We start from the raw sequence: 21,744 nt of genomic DNA on the forward strand, positions 1-21,744 counted from the left end.
AGATACCCTGATCTATACATACATACTTGTATTAATTAATGTATATGTATACAAATATAAAATAATATGTAATACTCTCAAAAGACTTAGTCTATGAGATGAACGTTCCAATTGTTGGATCGCTCATCTCATCCTTATTCTTTTAGACGAAAATTTTTATATAAAATGTGATTCTACTTAACTTATACATAGTTGATACCATTATATTCATACATATATTTCAATACAAAAATCATCAGAGGACCAATGAAAATATGAATGTTAATATCAATCCACAATTTACAAGTAACATATTATGTATTATACATATTTACGTAGAAATTTTAATAAAAAAAGAGATTTTCAGATGCTTTTTCGTCAGATTTTCTAAGCTTTTATAAACTAACCATTAAATTTATTTTAAATTTAGCATTTAGTTCAAGTTTTTAATTGTAAATAAAAACATAATTAACTGATATTTTTATATCACCTTTAAAATAAAATATGTAAAATGGTAGTAATATTTAAGGTATTATTTCATATGCAAATAATAAGTTTTAACAGTTATTCTCTAAATGAAATTTTTTATAACGAAAAAGCGCTGATACCAATCAGAACAAATTTTTGATGAAAAAAAATTTTAGAAACAAAATTGTTGATTGCATTTTAACGATAATGAGTAAAAGAAAATGTTAGAAGTTGAAACCATGGTTCGTCCAGGAAATTCTAGGATTGCTGTAGTTTGTCGTTAGATAATTACTTACTGGTCAAGTGTGATGACATCTTCATTATTTGTATAAATTCTTGCAAGCCTCAGTGCCAAATCGTTCGCTTCTGAACCAGAATTGACGAGGAAACAAACGGAGAGCTCTTCGGGCATGGTGGCCGCTAATCGTTGAGCTAGAACCACTAGTTGGTCATGGAGGTAACGGTTGTTGGTTGAGATAAGTCCCATCTGCTTGCAGCCAGCTTGCACAACATAAGGATGACAGTGACCGACTGAAAATAATGGAAATATACAAAGTTTAGCGTAATTCAAAAAGGCTTTGTAAGAAAGTGGACCAAATTATTATACTAGTGAATTTACAATTAAAAGTTATGGAGGACGTTTGCGCTCGAGCAGTCGTGTAAATAAATTTCATGGCTGTAATTGCCAGTATTTCGGTACTTTTCTTTATCCTCATTGGAGGGAGGATCTGGAAAGTTTCCTTCTCAACGACGTTTTAAGTTTAGAAACAGCCTTTCAATCCTAAGAAAATATTTGAGAGAGAAAACTTCGCCATTCACGGGAAAATACCATACAAAATCATTTGACGCAATTCAACTCAATTTCAAAGTAAGTAAACAAAATTTCAAGGATTCAATTACTTTTATTATAATTCCATACCGTTAACAGTACAAATAGTTAGCTAATTTTTTCAGAAACTACATTTATAGGCATATATACGCATGTACATACATATAACTGTATGTTACAGTTAAAGTGTGTTTTCAGTTTAAATATATTCCAACTGGCGTTTAAGGTCAATCTTATTCGAATATAATTCAACTTGTAAATTATAACTCTACAAGCGCAAATATACTTTCAACAACGTGCACCAATTGTAATATTATATCTTTGACAGTTGAGTTTTCATGTTTTTACGAATGATTCAGAATTCAATAATGCGTTAATATTTTATCGAATTTTTCATCGAGATAAATCGATTGTTAGGAAGCCCAGTACATTGCTTAATTAAATGCTTTTTTCATAACGCCTCGAATACTAACCTTTCCAAGCTTCAAATAATACAAAATAAATCCCTAAAAATAATTTATAATACACCTACTAACTTGAAAAAACTGCATGCCATATATAATATAATATTCCGTTTGTTACAGACATTACTAACAAACTAACTAGTAGATTCTATGACAGAATCACTAATAACCATACTAACACACTTGTGAAGAGTCTCGGTGATTACAACAAAATGTCTATACCCTTCAGGTATAAACACAGATTACCTAAACACAATCTGCTTTAGGTCATCGAATTTAGAGAGTCTTTAATTAATATTATGTATTAGATGTATTATGAGCATTTATAAGAATTGTAAATAGGTTTTTGAGCTAATTTTCCTATTACGGTGTACATTAACATTATAATAATATAATACTATGATTACTAACAAAATTAAATTAAAATTGTAAAATAGAAAATGATCAGTAGATAGATATAAGATGTATTATAGTAGTAGCTATAGATATAAGATGTATTGTCAACATAATTTAGTAATAATAAAAAGCATTTAAAAATCAAAAAATTCGCGTTTTTCACTCCGGCCTGATACACAATATCTGCACACTTTTCTTTCTATGTGTATGAAGGAAAAATATCTTCAATTCATCACCAAAACCTATTGGAAAGTTCAATCCTAGATTTGCAGTAATTCTCGACATAGCTACTCATTATCTGTACTCGTATTAGGCACAGTTCAAATTCCAATAATCCACGTCAATTGTGAAAGTCGGACTCACAATTCCACGAACGCATACACGCGCACCAAAAAGCATGAGAGGATGAACGAGCTTTCCCATTTTTGCATCATAAATCCCAGTACGGGGGCATAAATCCCTAGTGCGATCGCTAATCTCCGACGGGTTTTTTCATCCGTAAATTAGATTTATGGACGTTATCGACCATCGTCCAGCGGGAATCGTCCATTATCTTCGGCGAACCTTGTTCCTGCCACGAGTTCGATACCAGACGAAATGTCCAACTACCGCTATCACGGCTAAGTACCTGCACGTGTCTTTTATTACAATCCATACTTCTCGCACAACAGTGACGCAAGTTGCATATTATAATACTTCAGATAATTTGTGTGTACTAATAAGATTCTAATTATAATAGTTTGTCAAATTGTCACTTACAAACTATGTGTTCATTGGAAACAACCCTCCAAAATCCATCTACGGCCTAAGTTAAAGTACCATGAGATAGTTGTATACCAAATTTGGTGGTCCTATTTGTATAATACGTACATACATACATAAAGGGCCGCCGAGAGAAATCCCGGGCCCTGGGGAAAATAATTTCAGGCCCTATGACGAACTAAAAAATATCTTATAGATATATTTTTAATATAATAATAATAATAATAATGATAATAACTTTTTATTCCAGGCAATAGGGAGAATAGTGCAATCCCCAACCCCCATATAAATAATATATACATATATAATAACATTATTGAAAAATAATAATAATAAAATTCTATTGCGAAAATCTATTGCGAGAATCAGAACTATTAGAAAAATACCTATATGTTGATTATTTTTTTTTTTAAATAATTGAATAAGAAAGTATGATATAACAGGTACGATTTCACATGGATACAAATAATGCATGTATATAATTACATGTACTTTTATGTAGAACAATATAGAATATCAATATCGGTCAGTCGGACGTCCCGAAACGGGACCCCTCAAGAAGTCCAGGTCCTGGAACGTTGCCCCGATTCCCCCCCCCCCCTCTCTTCGGCCTTGTGTACATATATGTACATGGGTTCGGTGATTACATTCTAAATGTGAATCACTACCAGGATAACCGTTGCTACGAAAATCGCTCGCAGGGTCTCCTGTCGCACGAAAATTCGTCTCACATGAAAATTGTCGTACAGAAAACTGCCCAAATATTGCTCAAAACTGCCCAAATCTTGTATAAAAAAGCATTTACTGAGCAATATTTGGGCAGTTTTCTTTACGGCAATTTTCCTGTGCAATGAATTTTCGTGTAACAGGAGATCCGTGCGAGTAATTTTTGTACAGGCGATTTTTGTAGCATAAATATGTGCGGTAACCCGTTTACCGTACATATTTATATACAAACAAACAATCAATTACATAAAGGCATTTTTAATAGATGCGTAGAATCAATACGCCAGCAATAAATATGCTTGCTAGTAAATCGGTTTGACCAAGTGATAATATCACAAATTGCATTACTCCCATATTTTATAACAAATCAAGCATATAATAAAGGTGCAGATCGGCAAAAAACACCAACACGTGTGTAAAAAAAACACTGACATGCCTAATCTATACTGTCGCGATCCAGGGCAAAACTCCTCCCCTAGAGTGTTTTCAGTGACATTTTCTGGATATAGGTGATCCTTGTACTGACATTCATAGGTTTGACAGTGATTCCCATATTTGAAAAAATGTAGAAGGAACTTTTATATATTAGTATAATAAATAGTAGCGCAATTTTACATCTATAAAACATCTGAAATTTGGGGTAATTAACAACCCCTAAAGCTAAGCCATTCGAATGTATTTACATAGAGTATGTTCCAATAAATCGTCGAGTATGACACATCAATTGCAAACCGAGCTCTAAATTAAGAGGTCAACGCAATCTGTGTTGTTCAACAATTTCCTCGTCAGCATCAATCACCGCTCATCATCAGCTCTCTCGACAACTCGCCCTTCTATTCATCCCACGATTGCACACAGCTGATGAATCGTCCCGTTAGTTTCAATGCGTGACTTATAAAGATATAAACTAACCCAATCACTCATACAATGATATATTATAGTATTATATATCAAACTTAATTGAAAATCGTAAATTTAAAAAAAAAACAGAATCATACAATAATTCAATATTTTATGTTGCGTAAATGTATTGTAAGATTTATTTATACAAAATGCAATTGTATATGTGAATTTCTATTCTTAAATTCATAAATATTTGTGCATGCATGTACATATGTACATGTTAGCCGTTATATTTGAAAATGGCGGTCCAAAACTCCAATTTTCAGCTCCAAAAACACTGTTTCTGTTTGACTTAATTCACGAATTGCTATCACTTATTTTAATTTGATATATCCAGAAACTTGGAAAAGCAGAACAAACTTATCACAGGCCACCGGTATTTTTAAATATTGTACACGCAAAACATTATATTTAATGTTTTGCGAAATATTTATCGAAATAAATAAAATTGGACTTACACCAATTTCAAATATAACGACTCATATGTCACACTTTAAGGACCCATACACGATGAGATACATACATATGAATCGTTACATGTCTCAACATGGCCTTATCTAAACACGTTCATATGTAGTACAGTAGTTGGCAATTTGAAAATTTGATATGATTAAAAAGCACGAAGCACAAAACTTCATCGTATAAATAAGTAAAAACAATATAAAAATATTGAACTAAAAATACGAAATAACGAATTCAAATTCTAATCATTATCATCATTTCGAGCCGATCACCATACACTACTGGATAATGGCCTCTCCAACACGCTTCCATTCGTCTCCGTTTTGCACAACTTTCATCCATCTCACCCCACACATTGTTTTCTAGTTTCGTTTACCCTTCTTCCTTGCGACTTTCCTTTCACCTTTTACATTCACTTACCACTTTAGCAATTATTTTCTCCACCTTTCCACCCATTACCATTTTAATTTCTCCGATATCTCCAATATATACACTATCCTTGTCATATGTACTTCTCATCTACGTATTCTGTCTTCTGTCTTTTCTCTTTTCTTTTAGTGCATTGGAATTTTTCTAACATCTTGGTGTTCAATGTCCAAGTTTCACATAGGTTTTTATTAGTTTCACTTTTTCAATCGGTCTGACAAACTTCCTATATTCTTGCGATTGCTTTGAAACTTTGTCATTTTGCAAGGTTTGGCCGCTGATAGAGATTTTAATTGCTTCCGCTAGTTCGATGGTGAAATATTATCGTAATCAACATGTTTAAGAATCCTAACATTTTGGAGAAGGTGATAGCTCACCCACTGTCCATGGCCAATAGCTATTGTTGTCATGGACCTCTTTGTCAAGAATTAGATTAGTATAAGTCGTAGAGTAAGCAACATTATAATAAACGAGATTTATTAAATATTGATTGATAAAAATACACATCGAGTTTCATCACGGAGTAGCGTTCCACAAAATGCTTGGTGGCAGCGAATATAATCATAAAGAACAACAACAAAATATACATCGATCGCGAATGTAACACTACATTTGTTTGACTTTTCACCCCCCCCCCCTCGTTTTGTCAGATTTTAATTGTTTTGATTTTGATTTTTAAATGCTTTTTATTATTACGAAATTATGTTCACAATACATCTTATATCTATTTTAATAGCTACTGATCTACTGATCATTTTCTATTTTACAATTTTAATTTAATTTGGTTAGTAATTACAGTATTATATTATTCTAATGTTAATCTAAAGCATAATAGGAAAAAGAGCTCAAAAACCTATTTACAATCCTTATAAATGTTCATAATACATCTAATACATAATATTAATTAAAGACTATCTAAATTCGATGACCTAAAGCAGATTGTGTTTAGGTAATCTGTGTTTATACCTGAAGGGTATAGACATTTTGTTGTAATCACCGAGACTCTTCACAAGTGTGTTAGTATGGTTATTAGTGATTCTTTCATAGAATCTACTGGTTAGTTTGTTAGTAATGTCTGTAACAAACGGAATATTATATATAGCATGCAGTTTTTTCAGGTTAGTATATATGGGTGTATTATAAATTATTTTAAGGGATTTATTTTGTATTACTTGGAGCTTGGAAAGGTTAGTATTCGAGGCGTTATTCCATACAGGTGAAGCATAGGTTAATAATGGTAATATGAGCGCGCGATATAATTTTATTTTATTTAGCGTTGATAAAGAACTATGGCGATTAAATATTGGATATATTGAGGATATACCCCGCATCGCCTTGCATTTCGCTGCCTCAATGTGAGGTGCCCATCTCATTCTTTTATCAAACGTTACTCCTAAATATTTTATTACTGACTGCCATTTCAGACTTTCTCCAGAGGGGATTTTCAGATCTGAACTTGGCTTATGTTTTCTAACACTAAAGAATATGGCGTCTGTTTTGGTTTGATTAATTTGAATTTTCCACTTAGTGAAGTGTTCAGTCATTGTTTTAATTGCAAATTCAAGATTTTTAAGAATAGTGTCTGGTTTTTTGCTACTTGTGAAGCAAGCTGTATCATCTGCATATAGGGCTATGTGACAGTTTTTTGGAATAGGTATGTCATTTATATATATGGAGAACAAGAGTGGGCCAAGCAAGCTCCCCTGCGGAACGCCAGCTGCGATTATTTTTGGAGACGATAATTCATTATTTACGCTAACCACTAGCTTTCTACGAGTTAAGTACGATTTGATGATGAGAATTAGGTAGTTTGGTATTTTGTTAATAAGGAGCTTATGAATGAGTCCATCGTGCCAAACCGTGTCGAAGGCCTTTTCTATGTCGAGACATACCATTCCGGTACTTCTCTTCATATTAAAGTTCTTCGTCACGTGTTCAGTTAGTCTTGTTAGTTGTTGGGTCGTGGAATGTCCAGTGCGAAATCCAAATTGTTCATTTATTAATTTCTTATTTACGACTTTAAGTAAACGTGTGTAGATTATTTTTTCCAGAATTTTTGAAAGCGTGCAAAGTAAGCTAATGGGTCGATAATTGGCCGGGTTTTTTGAGCTTTTATCGGGCTTAAGTATGGGAATTACGTTGGCTGTTTTCCAGTATTCTGGGAAATACCCGGTGAGTAAACATGCGTTGAATATTTTAGATAGTGAGACTAAAGCTTTAAATGGAAGTTGTTTGATTATGATGTTATCTATTGAATCTCGCCCAGGTGCCTTTTTATTTTTTAAATTACGTATTATATTTTGGATTTCACACGGATGCACCAATTTTATATTTTTAGTACTGTTAGTGGGAGTTTTTGTGATGATTTTAATGGACCGGTTGACTTTATTATGCGTTGGTATGTGATTGTAATGTTGTGTGAGTGTGTGATGTTTTTGGAAGGATTTTGATAATAGTTCTGCTTTGTCGCAATCACGCGTCACTGAGATTCCTGCATCATCTAATGAAGGAATCGAGTTTTTTGTCCTGCGAATCGCTTTAGCTAATTTCCATAGAGAGCCATCAACTGAGCTCAATTTTTCTAATTTTTTAGACCAAGCTTCATTTTTGATTTCTTTGATTCTAATTTTAATTTGATATGTGAGCTTATTAATTAATGTTTTCAATGCTGGATTTTTTGATGTTTGCCAAATTTTACGGAGTTTATTTTTACTTTTAATTAGATTTGCAACAAAGTCAGTTATCTCTAATTTGTGTTCAATGTATTGTGTCTTAGGTATGTGAAGGTGTTTGGATCGAGTTATTGATTCCGTTAGGTGTATTATGGAGCTGTCGATTTCGGTTTTGTTTGTGAGTGTGGTTGAAGTTAGAATGGTTTGGTCATTTATGTATGACTTGAACTCTCGCCAGTTAGCTCTCCCGTAATCCCAACTATGCTTGATGATTTCCTCGGGTTTCCCGTCGATTGAGAAGATTATCGGGAGATGATCAGACGACAGGGTTTGAAGGGCATTTGGTGTCGATATTTTTGGGCAGTTCTTGACGAGGACAAGATCTAGTGTGGATGGTTGTGAGTTATTTGTGGGATAGTGTGTGTATGTATCCGGATAAAGTAAGATTGTATCTGTTAGTTGAATGTATTTATAAAGAGTTGTGCCTTGTAGGTCAGTGTTTACGCAACTCCATAACGGATGTTTGGCATTAAAGTCACCAGCTACCACTACCGAACTACCAATGTTAAATATTTTGTTAAGATCGGATGCCAATAATCGTTTTTGGGGAGGATTGTAAGCGGATGCTACTATGTGATGGGTGTTGTTAATTGTTAGTTCGATGGCGGTTAGTTCTAAATTTTTTAGTGGCGGGGTTATTACGCGACAATGTTTAATTGACGATTTTATAAAAATGGCAACTCCCCCTCCATGCTGTTCTCGGTCTTCGCGATAGCAGTTAAAGTTAGGTAGGTTAATACGGATATGAGGTTTTAAGAAGGTCTCGGAGATTAAAACTATGTCAACACAGTACTCACCGATCGCCGACTCTAGTTCGTCAATCTTATTCTTAAGTCCACGAGCATTCCAAGCTAGAATGTTCAGGCGCCTCCCGTTTAATTGTTTAAACGCCTACAACTGTATCATTTTCTCACTATATCTCATAAATTTTGCATTATAGGCTCTGATTATCTTTCATATACATATGTAGATATATTTTTACTTTACTGATTACAAAAAAAAGTTTGGCTAAAAAAAATAGTTTGACATTCTTTACAATGAAATTGCCAAGTTGCGTATATTTCTTGATGGGTCATTTAAGTTGTTGCGGGTTCTGTTCCCCACAGGTCATAGGTTGCCAAACACTTTGAATCGCGATCATAATATTATATAATATTTGCAACATGTAACGTTACCATTTCTCTTCGTGTATAGGGTCTCTATACATGAAATTGTATTGTTAACTGCCGTTTCAGAAATTATAATTAGAATCCTTTTCTATGCATTGACTGTTGATGTTTATATTATACTTTCGTATAACCATGTATGTATTTGGTATCCCTTAGAATTCAAACGCTCTTTTCAAATGGAAAATGTTTGAAGCTATGTACATATTGACAACAAAAGGATATATCATATATTATGTGTTGTTATTGTACGTATTTATGTAGACGATACACAAGATATGTGTGGGAAAATACATATCATACCAACCCACCGCAGAATCTACATACATACATATGTATATCTATGTATATGTATATCTATCTTATAATGGCTATTGCTTAACTGTGATGTTTGCCCAAGAAGCGTTCGTATTAAAATAGTTTAGCGACAGTTTCAATTCAAAGCCCCCGGTCAAACAAAAAGCTTTGCCGTTTACGACGTAATATTCCAAAGTAAATACTCTAACAGTATGTTTTATCTGTTGTTTACGAGCTAATTTTACACAGCGTTATTGTTTGGCTTATTTACTCCGAGACACAATCAAAAGATTGTTAAATCTCGGTGTTTAATCAACCTATTCATGACTCTCGAGCTTCAACGCGTCATAATTCCATCAAGTTTTGCAAACAAACGAATTTCTTTTCAAAGTAACCACTGAAAATATTTATGTAAGCTCACGCGTCCTGTTCTATTCAGGCGTACTTCTGTTTACTTTCACATTACTTTTATCTTTCAGATTGTCTTAATGATTCTGTTGGTGTTGTCACCACCGCTACTATCTGCTATCACTAGGACAACCATTTATTTATCGCACGTACATATGTATGTACTTATTTGCCAATAAAAAAATTGCAAATATTTGAACAATGCGCCGCTAACGAATGTGTTTGAATAAAACAATTTAATAGAAATACTATCAACATAATAAATACTAAGTAAACATGATATTATACGCATGATATAATTTTACGGACAACCGTTTTTCAGTTACTAAACATAAAGACGGTCTTTAATAATTTCAAAAGACGGACAAACAAATAAAATTTGGTCAGTCAGTATTCGTAAGAGTGGTCAGTAACAAACATTTAACGGTCAGTAAAAAACAATATTTTTTAACTCGTGAATTCTCAGATTCCGGTATCTCGGTATGGTCCGAACACCACAGTTGTGACCAAAAGTATTTCGATACATGTTTTTTTAATGCTGTCAATTATAGTATTTTATAGTTGCCCTTTCCAAAAAATAATTCATGTATTTTTATAGGAAAGTTTAAATCGTATAATGATTTGATTTCTGTTTTCATTTTTTTCAATTATCTTAATGCTAGCTTTTATATAAACTGACCACAAACATACTGACCAATGAGTAGACAAATTATAATACTAACTGACCATTTCGATATATTACTGACAACTTATTTAATTTACTGACCAAAAAAGAGAATAATATATATATTTATATATACAGTGGCGGACTGGCCATACAAGCGAACATGCCCGATGGCATGTGGGCCCCACTATCTGTTAGAAAATGTGGGCCCTCAGTAAAATTAATTAACTTTTTATATTTCACGTATGTAAAAATTTATAGGACTTTGGGACTTAAAGTTTGGGTATTTCAACGAAATAAATTTCTTACGATATACACAAACAACTAATACCTGCTTTAACAGCCCAAGGATCGGTTAACTTTTTTTATTAGGCTCGAAATGTAAGTTGCGTGGGCCCTTTTGTTGGGCCCATTTCAAACCTCAATATTATGTATATACCAATACCTATGTAACAACTACCTACTGAAATAAAAATGGGAATAAACGAATTTCCGTGAATAATATAAACTGAATTGCTTAAAACAATTTCGATAGGAAGATTCATTATCAACCAGCGATTTAAATTTACTTCATACTTTCAAAATAACATTTGATTATGCTTCGACGATATAGTAAGATACACAATTTTAAACAGTTTCCGAATATAAAATCTATTCCTAATCTAGACACATCCATGTATATAGAAATTAGGGTTGGGGGCCCCCTCCCCAAAATCCCGATTTTCGATTAATATTAATTGAAAATATTATGCATTTTTTCAGGGACATAATTTGGGGGGGCATAGGGGGGCACTCGCCACCCTAAATTAAGGAATAGTGTGAATTTAGAAAATATTATGAATTAATGATTAATGAGATACTATAAATCTATGAATGCTACGTTTATTTCTTATGTATGTTACTTTTGGGTAACTAATAAAATAATCGCTGCTATGTGCTTTGAAAAAAAAAGATTTTATTATTTCGAAACAAGTATATTTTGGTTTTTAAGTGGTATGCCTTGGGTAAAATTCTTAAAAATTGTTCATCCTATGGAGCGAATCGTTAGAAAGGTCCCCTTTACTTTATTTTGTCTCAAAAACAGATGTGTAACGTTTATTTTTCCGAAAGTTCGTATATTTTTTGTTTTCAAGAAAGGTTTTACTGAATTGGTTCAATCACAAATGATTTTATTTCTCGAATTTTTATTTTATTTGCAGACGTCCATACTCTCACAAAACAACGAATGAGATGAATTTAAACTTCATGTGTATAGAATTCGGTCCAAAAAAAGTTTTAGTTATTTAATAAAATTGCTTTCTGACCAAAACTTAATCAAATTTAGTACATAAAGAATACAAATAACATACAAATACAGTAAACGTGAAAATTTTCGCATGTTCACAAAACTTTATCTATTGTTATTACGTACATATGTACATAGATAAAGTGAAAAGACAGTCGGTAGAAATTAAGTTAATTGATAGTTTTTTAGTGACTCAGTTAGATGGCCGATTTTTGTTGACCATGTGAAGATTTTTGGAAAAAAATCTTCGCCTGCGGCGCTTTTTTCACTTTTTACATAATATTTTAAATAAATAATATAAAAATAAGCTTATTTTTTTCATATTTTATAACTCAATAAGGTGTATGCAAAGAAAAAGTGTATTTATTACATACCTCTTATTCTGATATAAACAAGATTTTTTGAAAATTATATATATATATATATATATATATATATATATATATATATATATATATATATATATATATATATATATATATATATATATATATGTATGTATGTATATATGTAGATATAAACACATCAATACGTATATATTTAAGTCCTAAAATGATAAATCGTAGCATTTTCATAAACAACATTTAGTAATAAACCGCAAATTACTATGTCCCTTTCGCAAAAGCAATATTTTGTATCAATAAAGTCAAATTCCAGATTTTTTACGAGATACACAAGTTGGCAATCAAATGATTATCGCACGATATATCGAGTTCGATTTAACCAAGTTTTGTGTGATGTGTCATCACGTCAATCTGATAGCTAAGCCGTCGATCTGTATGGGGGTCAAATCTGGAAGTGATTCAGAATTGGCGCACAAATTTACATCCAAGAAACCAATCTAGTAAAACTAAAAAAGTGTCAACTATGTGAGCAGTTTTCATGTGACCAATTTCCCATGTGGGCGATTTTCGGTGGGACCAATTTTCGTGTAACAGGTGTTCCGTGTGGATGATTTTCGTGGAATCGATCGCCATATGAGACCCGATCACCATTCAAACTGCATAATTTACTTTTTTTCATGAATTAGTTGTAATTGAATAACGATTGCACAATCTATGTATGTAGGTGCGATGTTAAGTTGCGACATAGCTTACGACCCCGTTTTAACACTAATCGTTCGACACCATTTACTTGGCGCGTTTTTACACATGGTAAACAGCAATTTTCATAATTGTCGACACGCCCCGTTGCTTACAGCCAAATTGAACTAATCAACCATGAGCGGTGATGTTTAAACTCAAACCGGCCTCTTGCAGTAAAATAATTTGATTAAACTATTGGATAATGTGCCCCAGTAAAATGTTGTTTACCTACTCTTATATAACATTATGTAACGGATAAATTCAAACAAACAAGAACGATTTTATCGGGGCAAATGGTATAAAAATTTAATCATAATTTATTAATTAATTATTTGTTTATTGAACCGTGAACGATGAGCGATAGTGACCGTTTTACGCAAGTGTTTGTTTTCGCATGTGAGTATATGGCCGCTGAGTGCGCGCTTTCAGCCTCGGTGTGAAAACAAAGGCGCGTCAAAATGGCAACTAACGTCAACAAACCGGTTTTCGCCAGTATATGTACATCTCAATGTTTGCCCCCCTATTGAAAATATTTGTCTTGTTCTCTTGATGAGACTTTTTTTACATTGCATACACAATTAAACAGATAGCAAAGACCTTTATTCATCGATCGAAGAGTCGTATATATCAACCATTTAATATTTAGAACAAACATAATTAAACTACTAATTGTCATATGTATGTACATACATACTGGGGGGCCGTAGGATTTCAAATGTGTGTTATAACTGTAAATTATAAATTTATAAATATGTGTATTATAATTGTAATAATTACTGCCAAATAAACCTTTTAACTAGAGAAAATTTTTTTAGAGGCCGGAAATTAATTCTTTCAGATTTAGGGGGCTGTGACATGAAAGTAATTGGGAAGCACTGAATTAAACCATTCAATTCGAAATACATCATCTTCTATTACGGATCTTGGTGTAATATTATACTTAATAATAAACAAGATTTCTTTGAACATATTTCCTTCATTACTAACAAAGCATCTATGTAAATCTCTTGGATTCCTACTCCGCGCAACAAAACCCTTTAATGATCATTTTGTACTTAAATTACTATATTTTCCCTTGTAAGGTCTCACCTTGAATTTTCCTCAATTATCTGGTCACCTATTTATATATCCCATATTAATTGTATTAAAAACGTCCAACTAAAATTTATTAAATCCTTACTTTACCGTTTTCCTACCTACGCCCATACTATTTTTCCCGATATTTTAAAAATTCTATCCTTTAACAATCTTTCTGTCAGGCAACGATTCACTGATGCTGCATTATTTTTTAAGCTCCTAGATGGTTTCCTTGATTGTTCTGATTTACTGAATAAGGTTGGTTTCAGGATCCCAGTTAAGTATTCTAGACAGGTTGCACTCTTTTCACCTAATCCTTTCAAAACCAATTCCCTAAAATATTCCTATCTACAGCGTGTTTATCGTATGCTTAAGAGGGTTGGACACCAGCGCCTTGTCCATACAAACGTATTAGACTTCTCCCTTCCTCAATTATGGCACTAGAGAAATTATTTTTTAATATGCTATGGATATCCACCATTGGGTTGCATTTATCGTTTTATTTTTTTTGATAAATAATTTTTATAGCAGCTAGGAGCCACCAAACATCAATAAAATCGCCTCTTTTTTACACCCACGAAAAGAGTCCAGCGGTCAATTTTAAAAAAAGTACGCACATAGTTACACAGAAAATATCTTTCTCATACCGATGATGAATTTTTTTTTTAAATTGGTCCAGTTTCAGAGGAGAAAATAGGAGAATACGAAACCTCAATTTTGTCAATTTAAAATACGTTTTATCTGGTCGAAGCGCAACTGTCGCATTCACTCAATATATATATTGTCGCATTCACTCAATTTATACATTCACACAATATATATATATATATATATATATATATATATATATATATATATATCGAAAAAAGGAACGGCAACAAAATTGAGGTTACGGGTGTACAGCCCTCTTAACGGGGAGCTGAATGAGGTTGGTCTATTCGGTATTTCCTTATATCAATTCAGGACTGCCATCAGGAGAGTCTTGACTGATTGATCCATTTCGATTTCTATTTCTATTATATATTATTTTTCTGATTATATTATATCACTTTAGTTTATACAATTATATTATATCATTTTATGTTTAATTATGCATTGTCCTATTTATTTATGTATATTTTATTCTTTTATTTTTCATTTGTTTGTCTACATGTACTAGATATATTATGTATTTTGTAAAAATCTATAATTGGGCCCAGATGTTATTTTGTTATGTTTATTCTTTGTTTTTATGAATTTCTACATCCGAGTCCTGTTGATTTTTCAATAAATAAATAAATAAATTAAATTTAAAAAAAAAATAACCTTCACGGATACTTGTTACATGTTCAATTGGCCGGGAATTATCAATTTAATGACATATTTTCAAAAAGGTTTAAAAAGCTATTGAAAACTATTGCTAACTTCAGAAAAAGCACACACTTGAGCAAACACGACCTCAATTGACTACAAATTTGAGGTATATATGTAGCTATGAGTTATAAATTTGCGTTTAAGATGGAATAGGACCGGAAAATGCGCACAAAAAATACAGTTCGTTATAACTAGAGGTAGGATAGTCACAGTGCTATCCATTGTTCGGCAAGCCTTTAACAATGCATTTACAACCTTTGAACAATACACGGCCCCCTCAGGCTCCGGTGACTAGTTATAACGGCGAGGATCAAGATGTTGTTAACTAGTTGACAACCTCATTAAACTAACGATAACAAGACCGTTGACTTCAATACATATTATCTATAATTCATCTATTATCACATCAAACACTCGTAATTTAGTCTATTTCTGAAGAATATCTCATATCGCACTGTCCGGGACCCGGGTTGTGGGGTATCTTTAACAATTACTTTCGAAAAACAGCCGTTGAATATCAACAGACAAAACTATAATAATTGTCTAATTCGTGCGGTGCACGAAGTACTCGCTGTTAACACCATGCTCCGTCACTATTTCTCCCCTTGGAATCGGTATATCGTGGAAAGAGACGGAGCTTGATGAGTGTTTACGAAGTACTCACTCATCATACTCCGTCTCTCTTTCTCTCCTTGGAATCATATATCGTGGAAAGAGACGCGGCATATCACTTCGTTCATATGATCGGCCGACAAAAACAAAAGATTTTTTTTAAAGAAAATTAATTTAATTTTAAGTTATTAATTCCATTGATCCGAATTGCGATATTTTACCGAGTGCACAATTATGCTCACACAGGCTACTAGTACCTATTTATATAATGTTTATAGAATAAAGGTGACATTGAAATTAGTTAAATGCTTATTCGAAATTTTTGCAAAATGAATACTTGAAAAAAAGATAGATTTTATTATTTAAATAAGTTTTAAACCAGTGCTTGAATTCTTCAGAATAAACTAGGCAATATAAAAAAAGAAGATGTCGAAATTTCTCATTACCACGAAACTTGTTCTATTTTTTTTTAATTATATTTACCATGGTGTCATTACGGATTTTATCCCTGGGTGACACCTATGCCCAATTTATTTATTAATTTACATATTAGCCACAGTGACATTACAAAATACTCACAGCGTCATTGTGACCAGATATGCAAGCATAAAATAAATACTATACATATATATAAGAAAATTAGCGAGACATCTATATTCTAGAATCTAGACAATAAAATTTTAAAATCATATTCAAATAGTGGTGACATACATACATATATACCTGTAGTCGTATATGTCCAAGGTCTAGCCAGCAACACCGGGCCAGTGATCTAACCCATGACCCCTCAGTTGATTGCATTATACGCTAACCACTGAACTATGTTGCTGGTTTATATAATATGTAAATATGTAGATAAGGTAATAGTTTTTTTTTCAATAATAACCATAGATCGCTTTATCAAAATGTAAACAGCAAATTTATATGGTGAATGACCGCTTTTATAATACAGCATTACACATACTCCGAATCTTATCATAACACATAAATAATAACAGCAATAAAAACAAGAGTGAATGCTTAGATTACGCTTATCAGTGCTGTCATCGTTTCCAAACGTTCGTTAATGTCAATAAATGACTAGCATACAAATAGACAGGGCCGACGAGAGGGGGGAAAGGGTATGCGAATAACCCGGGGCCCGCCCCCCCCCCCCCCCCCAAATAATATGTACATTTTTAGCAAAATTATAAAAGCATTATTAGGCCTTTATACTCTTAGGGTTTTTTGTACACTAAGCAAAATGTTATAAATGTTTTCGAGTAATGGATTTTACCTACTTATGGCATAATAAAATTTAGGGAAAGATCTGTTCTGGTGTTCACAATGGTCAGTTCCCTCGTCACAATATCCAAAACAAATTAGTAAAATAACCCTTGGCCGATAAAAGCAGGTAACAAGTATAATTGCGAACGGTAGATTAGATTTAGAATATTTCAAATCAAAGTTAGTTTTTAGTTTCAAAGTTAGTTAGTTAGTTTTTAAATTAATAATACTTTTTGTTTACGAATTCATTTTTATTATTCAACTGTTTTCTGTTATGATTTTAATTATTATTATTTTGATTATTTTAACCCATAATAACATGTATCATGTACATATATAGGAATGATTTTTAAACGAGCCGTATGTGTGGTTGGCCAAACTGCTAGAGATAAAGTGTGTGTGGTATGCATGGGAGAGACCGGATGCGTGTTGCTATGGTCACTTGTTGAAGAACAGGCCGGACGATATGTTATAATAAATAGTTCTGACTGAATCTGCGCGTTTCACTTGGAATCCTTCACATCCGGATCCTATATGTATACGTCATATATAGAGACATTTTAAAAAGCTCTCACAGAAAAAATCATCCCAAATTCAATACATTATAACTTACTACATACCTAAATATGTACCGTACCTGCTTTTCCATAAACAATAAAAGTTGATATTTTTCGGTTTTTTATTTTATATAATAATATATGTTTAATTTTTATTTCATGTATGACATCATTATTTTTTTTAAATGAAACTATTTTTTAACGTGTGTATACATATGTTTTAATTATTTAATTTTTCATTTTATGTGTTGTTATAGTTTATTGGTGTATTTAATTAAATTCATTTGTTTCGCTGTATTGTATTTATGTAAATATATAAATTAATATGAAATATATCTTTAAATAATAGCAACGATATTAATTAAAATACCCGCATCACTTTTTTTTTACATATATTGAAAAAAAATTTACTGAATGGGTCAAGGGGGGGCGGATTTTCTCTCTACGTCCCTGCATATAGAAATATGTACATATGTTGATGTACACAACATCAACAACTTACGAAGATCGACAAAAAATCGACGAACATTCCACAAAGAAAGCTAACTGGAGAAAACGTGATCGATTTTCCGTAAGTGAAAACACGTTTGATTGACATTCCACGTGCGATAAGTAACAATAATTATTCATACCTAGCAAACATGACTTTCACGTGACATCGTAATGATGCCAAGAAGTTTTATTGTACTACTATGTAAATACATACATACATTATCGCATGCATGCAAATCGATTTTGATAATCATCTAACATTTCCACATGTCAATGTCATAACATACGACACGTGTATCATACATATATAAATGTATGTACATACATATATACATATATACATACATACATACATATATAAATGTGAACATATGTATACATACATTTATACATACATATGTTCACATTTTTATATTGATAAATTCTATTTTAAATTACGTTCTTGAAGCTTGCCAATTTGGTCGTTTTAAAGGCGATAGTGAGTATACATATGGATGTACTACATACATACATGTGTTCACGCTTTATATGTAATTTTATGAGTGGTTTAGTGGAAGTTGATGTGATGAAATATGTATGAATATAAAAATTGCATTTTGATTTACAACTATTGTATTGACCAAATCAGCGATTCCCAAACCGGGTACACGTACTAACAAGGGGTACACAAAAATAAACCAACAATGGCGGATATGCAGTAGGTCTTTTTTTCTGATGTTAACGAATTATGTACATTATTAACTTAATCAAACTCTGTATGTACATTTACAAAAAAGTGACAGTCAGTAGCGTAGCTACATAGGAGTTTCATGCAAAATTTATCCAAGACCCCCTCACTAAACCTGATTTTTAAAAATATGAGATGAAATAATTCAAATTATTTGTTGATACATATTTAAATAGGACTATTAGTATAATAATTCTACAAAAAATAAATTTAACTTAGCTCACCGATTTTAAAAATTCATCTTTCTTCGCTTAAGATTTGTAAATTTTTCGATTTTTTTCATTATGGATATATTTAAAATTAAGTTTTTATTTTAATAATGGCGTGATTAATTATCCCACTTGAATCCAAATGGCTTATATGGTCTGCAACGATACACGCCCAAATAGTTTAAGGTCTTTTTACATTTCTGGGTCGTAAAATAAAGTTGAAGGAAAATCTAATATATAATTTCGAAAGAGACTTTGTAACTATGTATGTACGTACAGATGTAAGGTTTTTTGGTATTATCAAAACAAATTAAAGTTTATATGACGACGATATCGACATCGTTAAATATAATATTTTTTCGATTCAAATAAATTTAATAAAAAAACAAATAAAAAATAAAACGTGCTCGCACGCCCTTTGCTACTCAAATGATATTTATTTATATTATAATTACAACAAATTTGAAATAATAGCAACTTTTTACATGAAATACAAATATTTTTGTAATATGGAAGGGGGTATAGTTTAGTGCGGTCTCCGTGACGGGCCCGAATGTGAAACGCCCGAAAACGCAAATATCGAAAGGTCTTAAGTCGAAAGATAAAAAAGGGTGTATGGTAAACGGTACATACTCACTTAATTTGCGCGAGCAGGATACAAGAGGAACAGGCTTTTCCTCCCGTATTAATGTGCGCGCGTAGAATACGGGAGGAAAAGCCTGTTCCTCTTGTTCCTGTTGTATCCTGCTCGCCCAAATTAAGTGAGTATGTACCGGTTATCATGCACCTTTTTGATCTTTCGATTTTCGATCTTTGCCTTCCGATATTTGCGTTTTCGGGCGTTTCACATTCGGGCCCGTGAGGTAGATCCAGTTTAGTGACATGAGCCGCCAAGGGGTACGCAAAAAAAAGTTAGATACCGATGGACTAAATAATGATTCCACGTTAATGTAAAATTATCTTCTGGCCACGAAAAGTACGGTGGATTCATTCATTTAATTTAGGTTGCCTAAAAAATTATACCAAAAGCAATCAAAAAATTATTTTGAAAATTTTTGCAAAAAAGTAAACATTTGATATTTGCACAAACAGTACGAAAATCATAAAATGATACGAAATAGAAATACTGAATCTATTTTTACTATGCAGAACTAATTGTACAATTCATGAACAAACTTTTTGTCATTGAAAAATTATTTTTCATAAATCGCTTATTATTCACAAATAAAAAAAATCAGGTTTCATAGTTCATACATTTGAAATGATTATATGTAGTTTTCGAACGATAAAAATCTAGGCTGAATTATGCATTGTTTTAACATACTTATCACGTAGATAAATTCAGGCTTTATAATTCTTAAAAAAATATCTATCAGATATCGACATTAAAATACTTACAGACAAACAAAAAATTGGTTTTGAAAACATATGTATTCATCATTAAGATTTAGATAAGGCAAATATGGACGCAATACAAAAATCAATACATTTATTTCGGTTTTAGTGTTTGCGGCCAGTTATTTGGTAATTGGCCAAGCCTGAACTATTTTAGGATTGTTGTGAAAAATTGTAAAATTAGATTTGTATTTATCACTCACCATGTGCTACGTTGTTGATACAATCCAGGTACTTTTCACCATTTTCGTCGTACATATACTGTGCTTCACCCTTGACGATCTTCAATGGGGAAGAGTCGAAAAACAATTGACAGGAACGTCTTTTAAATGAAGACAAATCATAGTATGTTAACACGGCTGTATTAATAGATACAAAAAAATAAATTACATATGTAGTGTTTACCCGATGTGTTTGTTTCTCAATCGGATCGTTTCCCCTTTAGATATTTGCTCCAAAGAACTCATGTCTGAAACTGTCAGTCGAGACCTGTTCAAATTTGAAGAGCAACGAACGAGAAAACTTGTCCTGCAAAATAAAAAATAGTTCCATAATAAAAATAATTAAACAATAGAATCGTTTTACAAGATCCGACACCTGAAATCAATTCGAAATAATTTAAAAAATATCATATTGTATTGTATGTGATATAAGTGCGTTGCCGATTGTACAGAGGATACTGACCTATCGCGAATTATCAGACTACTGAATGAAACGTTATTCATTTATGATATTTATACATTAAAATATGTGCATAAAAAATAAAGGGGCAAATATTTGGCATGTCAACAAATACTGTTATCGTGCTAAGTTGATATCACAATACCTGTTAAACTTTCAAAGGTCGACTTGTCGAAAGGAAAATTCGTAGTCGACTGGTCGACCAGCGTGTGACAACAGATAAACTTGGCTCACAATTGTGACGTCAACTTGACAACGTACGCCAACTTATATAGCAGCGTGTCTGAACTGGTTCGAGATCAATGTGACAATCTAACGTTTAA

The 21,744-nt window shown here is 32.3% G+C and overlaps 1 protein-coding gene across 2 annotated transcripts in view; it reads right to left on the reverse strand.

Moving 5' to 3' along the window:
• The window catches only part of LOC143912608 (5-phosphohydroxy-L-lysine phospho-lyase), a 36,200-nt gene extending 14,494 nt beyond the window's left edge, over positions 1 to 21,706 (reverse strand). The window contains exons 1-4 of one of the 2 annotated variants that reach the window (XM_077431902.1): positions 21,567 to 21,706; positions 21,146 to 21,268; positions 20,944 to 21,062; positions 744 to 978 (exon numbers count right to left, since the gene is read on the reverse strand). In XM_077431902.1, the coding sequence (XP_077288028.1) occupies positions 744 to 978; positions 20,944 to 21,062; positions 21,146 to 21,207 (416 nt within the window). In that variant the 5' untranslated portion in view covers positions 21,208 to 21,268; positions 21,567 to 21,706. Of the gene's footprint in view, positions 1 to 743; positions 979 to 20,943; positions 21,063 to 21,145; positions 21,269 to 21,424; positions 21,454 to 21,566 lie in introns of those variants that run through there. The other variant, XM_077431908.1, reaches the window with a different exon arrangement.
• Between the last annotated feature and the right edge of the window lie 38 nt (positions 21,707 to 21,744).

This window comes from Arctopsyche grandis, chromosome 1 (assembly GCF_051622035.1).
Source record: "Arctopsyche grandis isolate Sample6627 chromosome 1, ASM5162203v2, whole genome shotgun sequence".
NCBI classification, from domain to species: Eukaryota; Metazoa; Arthropoda; class Insecta; order Trichoptera; family Hydropsychidae; genus Arctopsyche; species Arctopsyche grandis.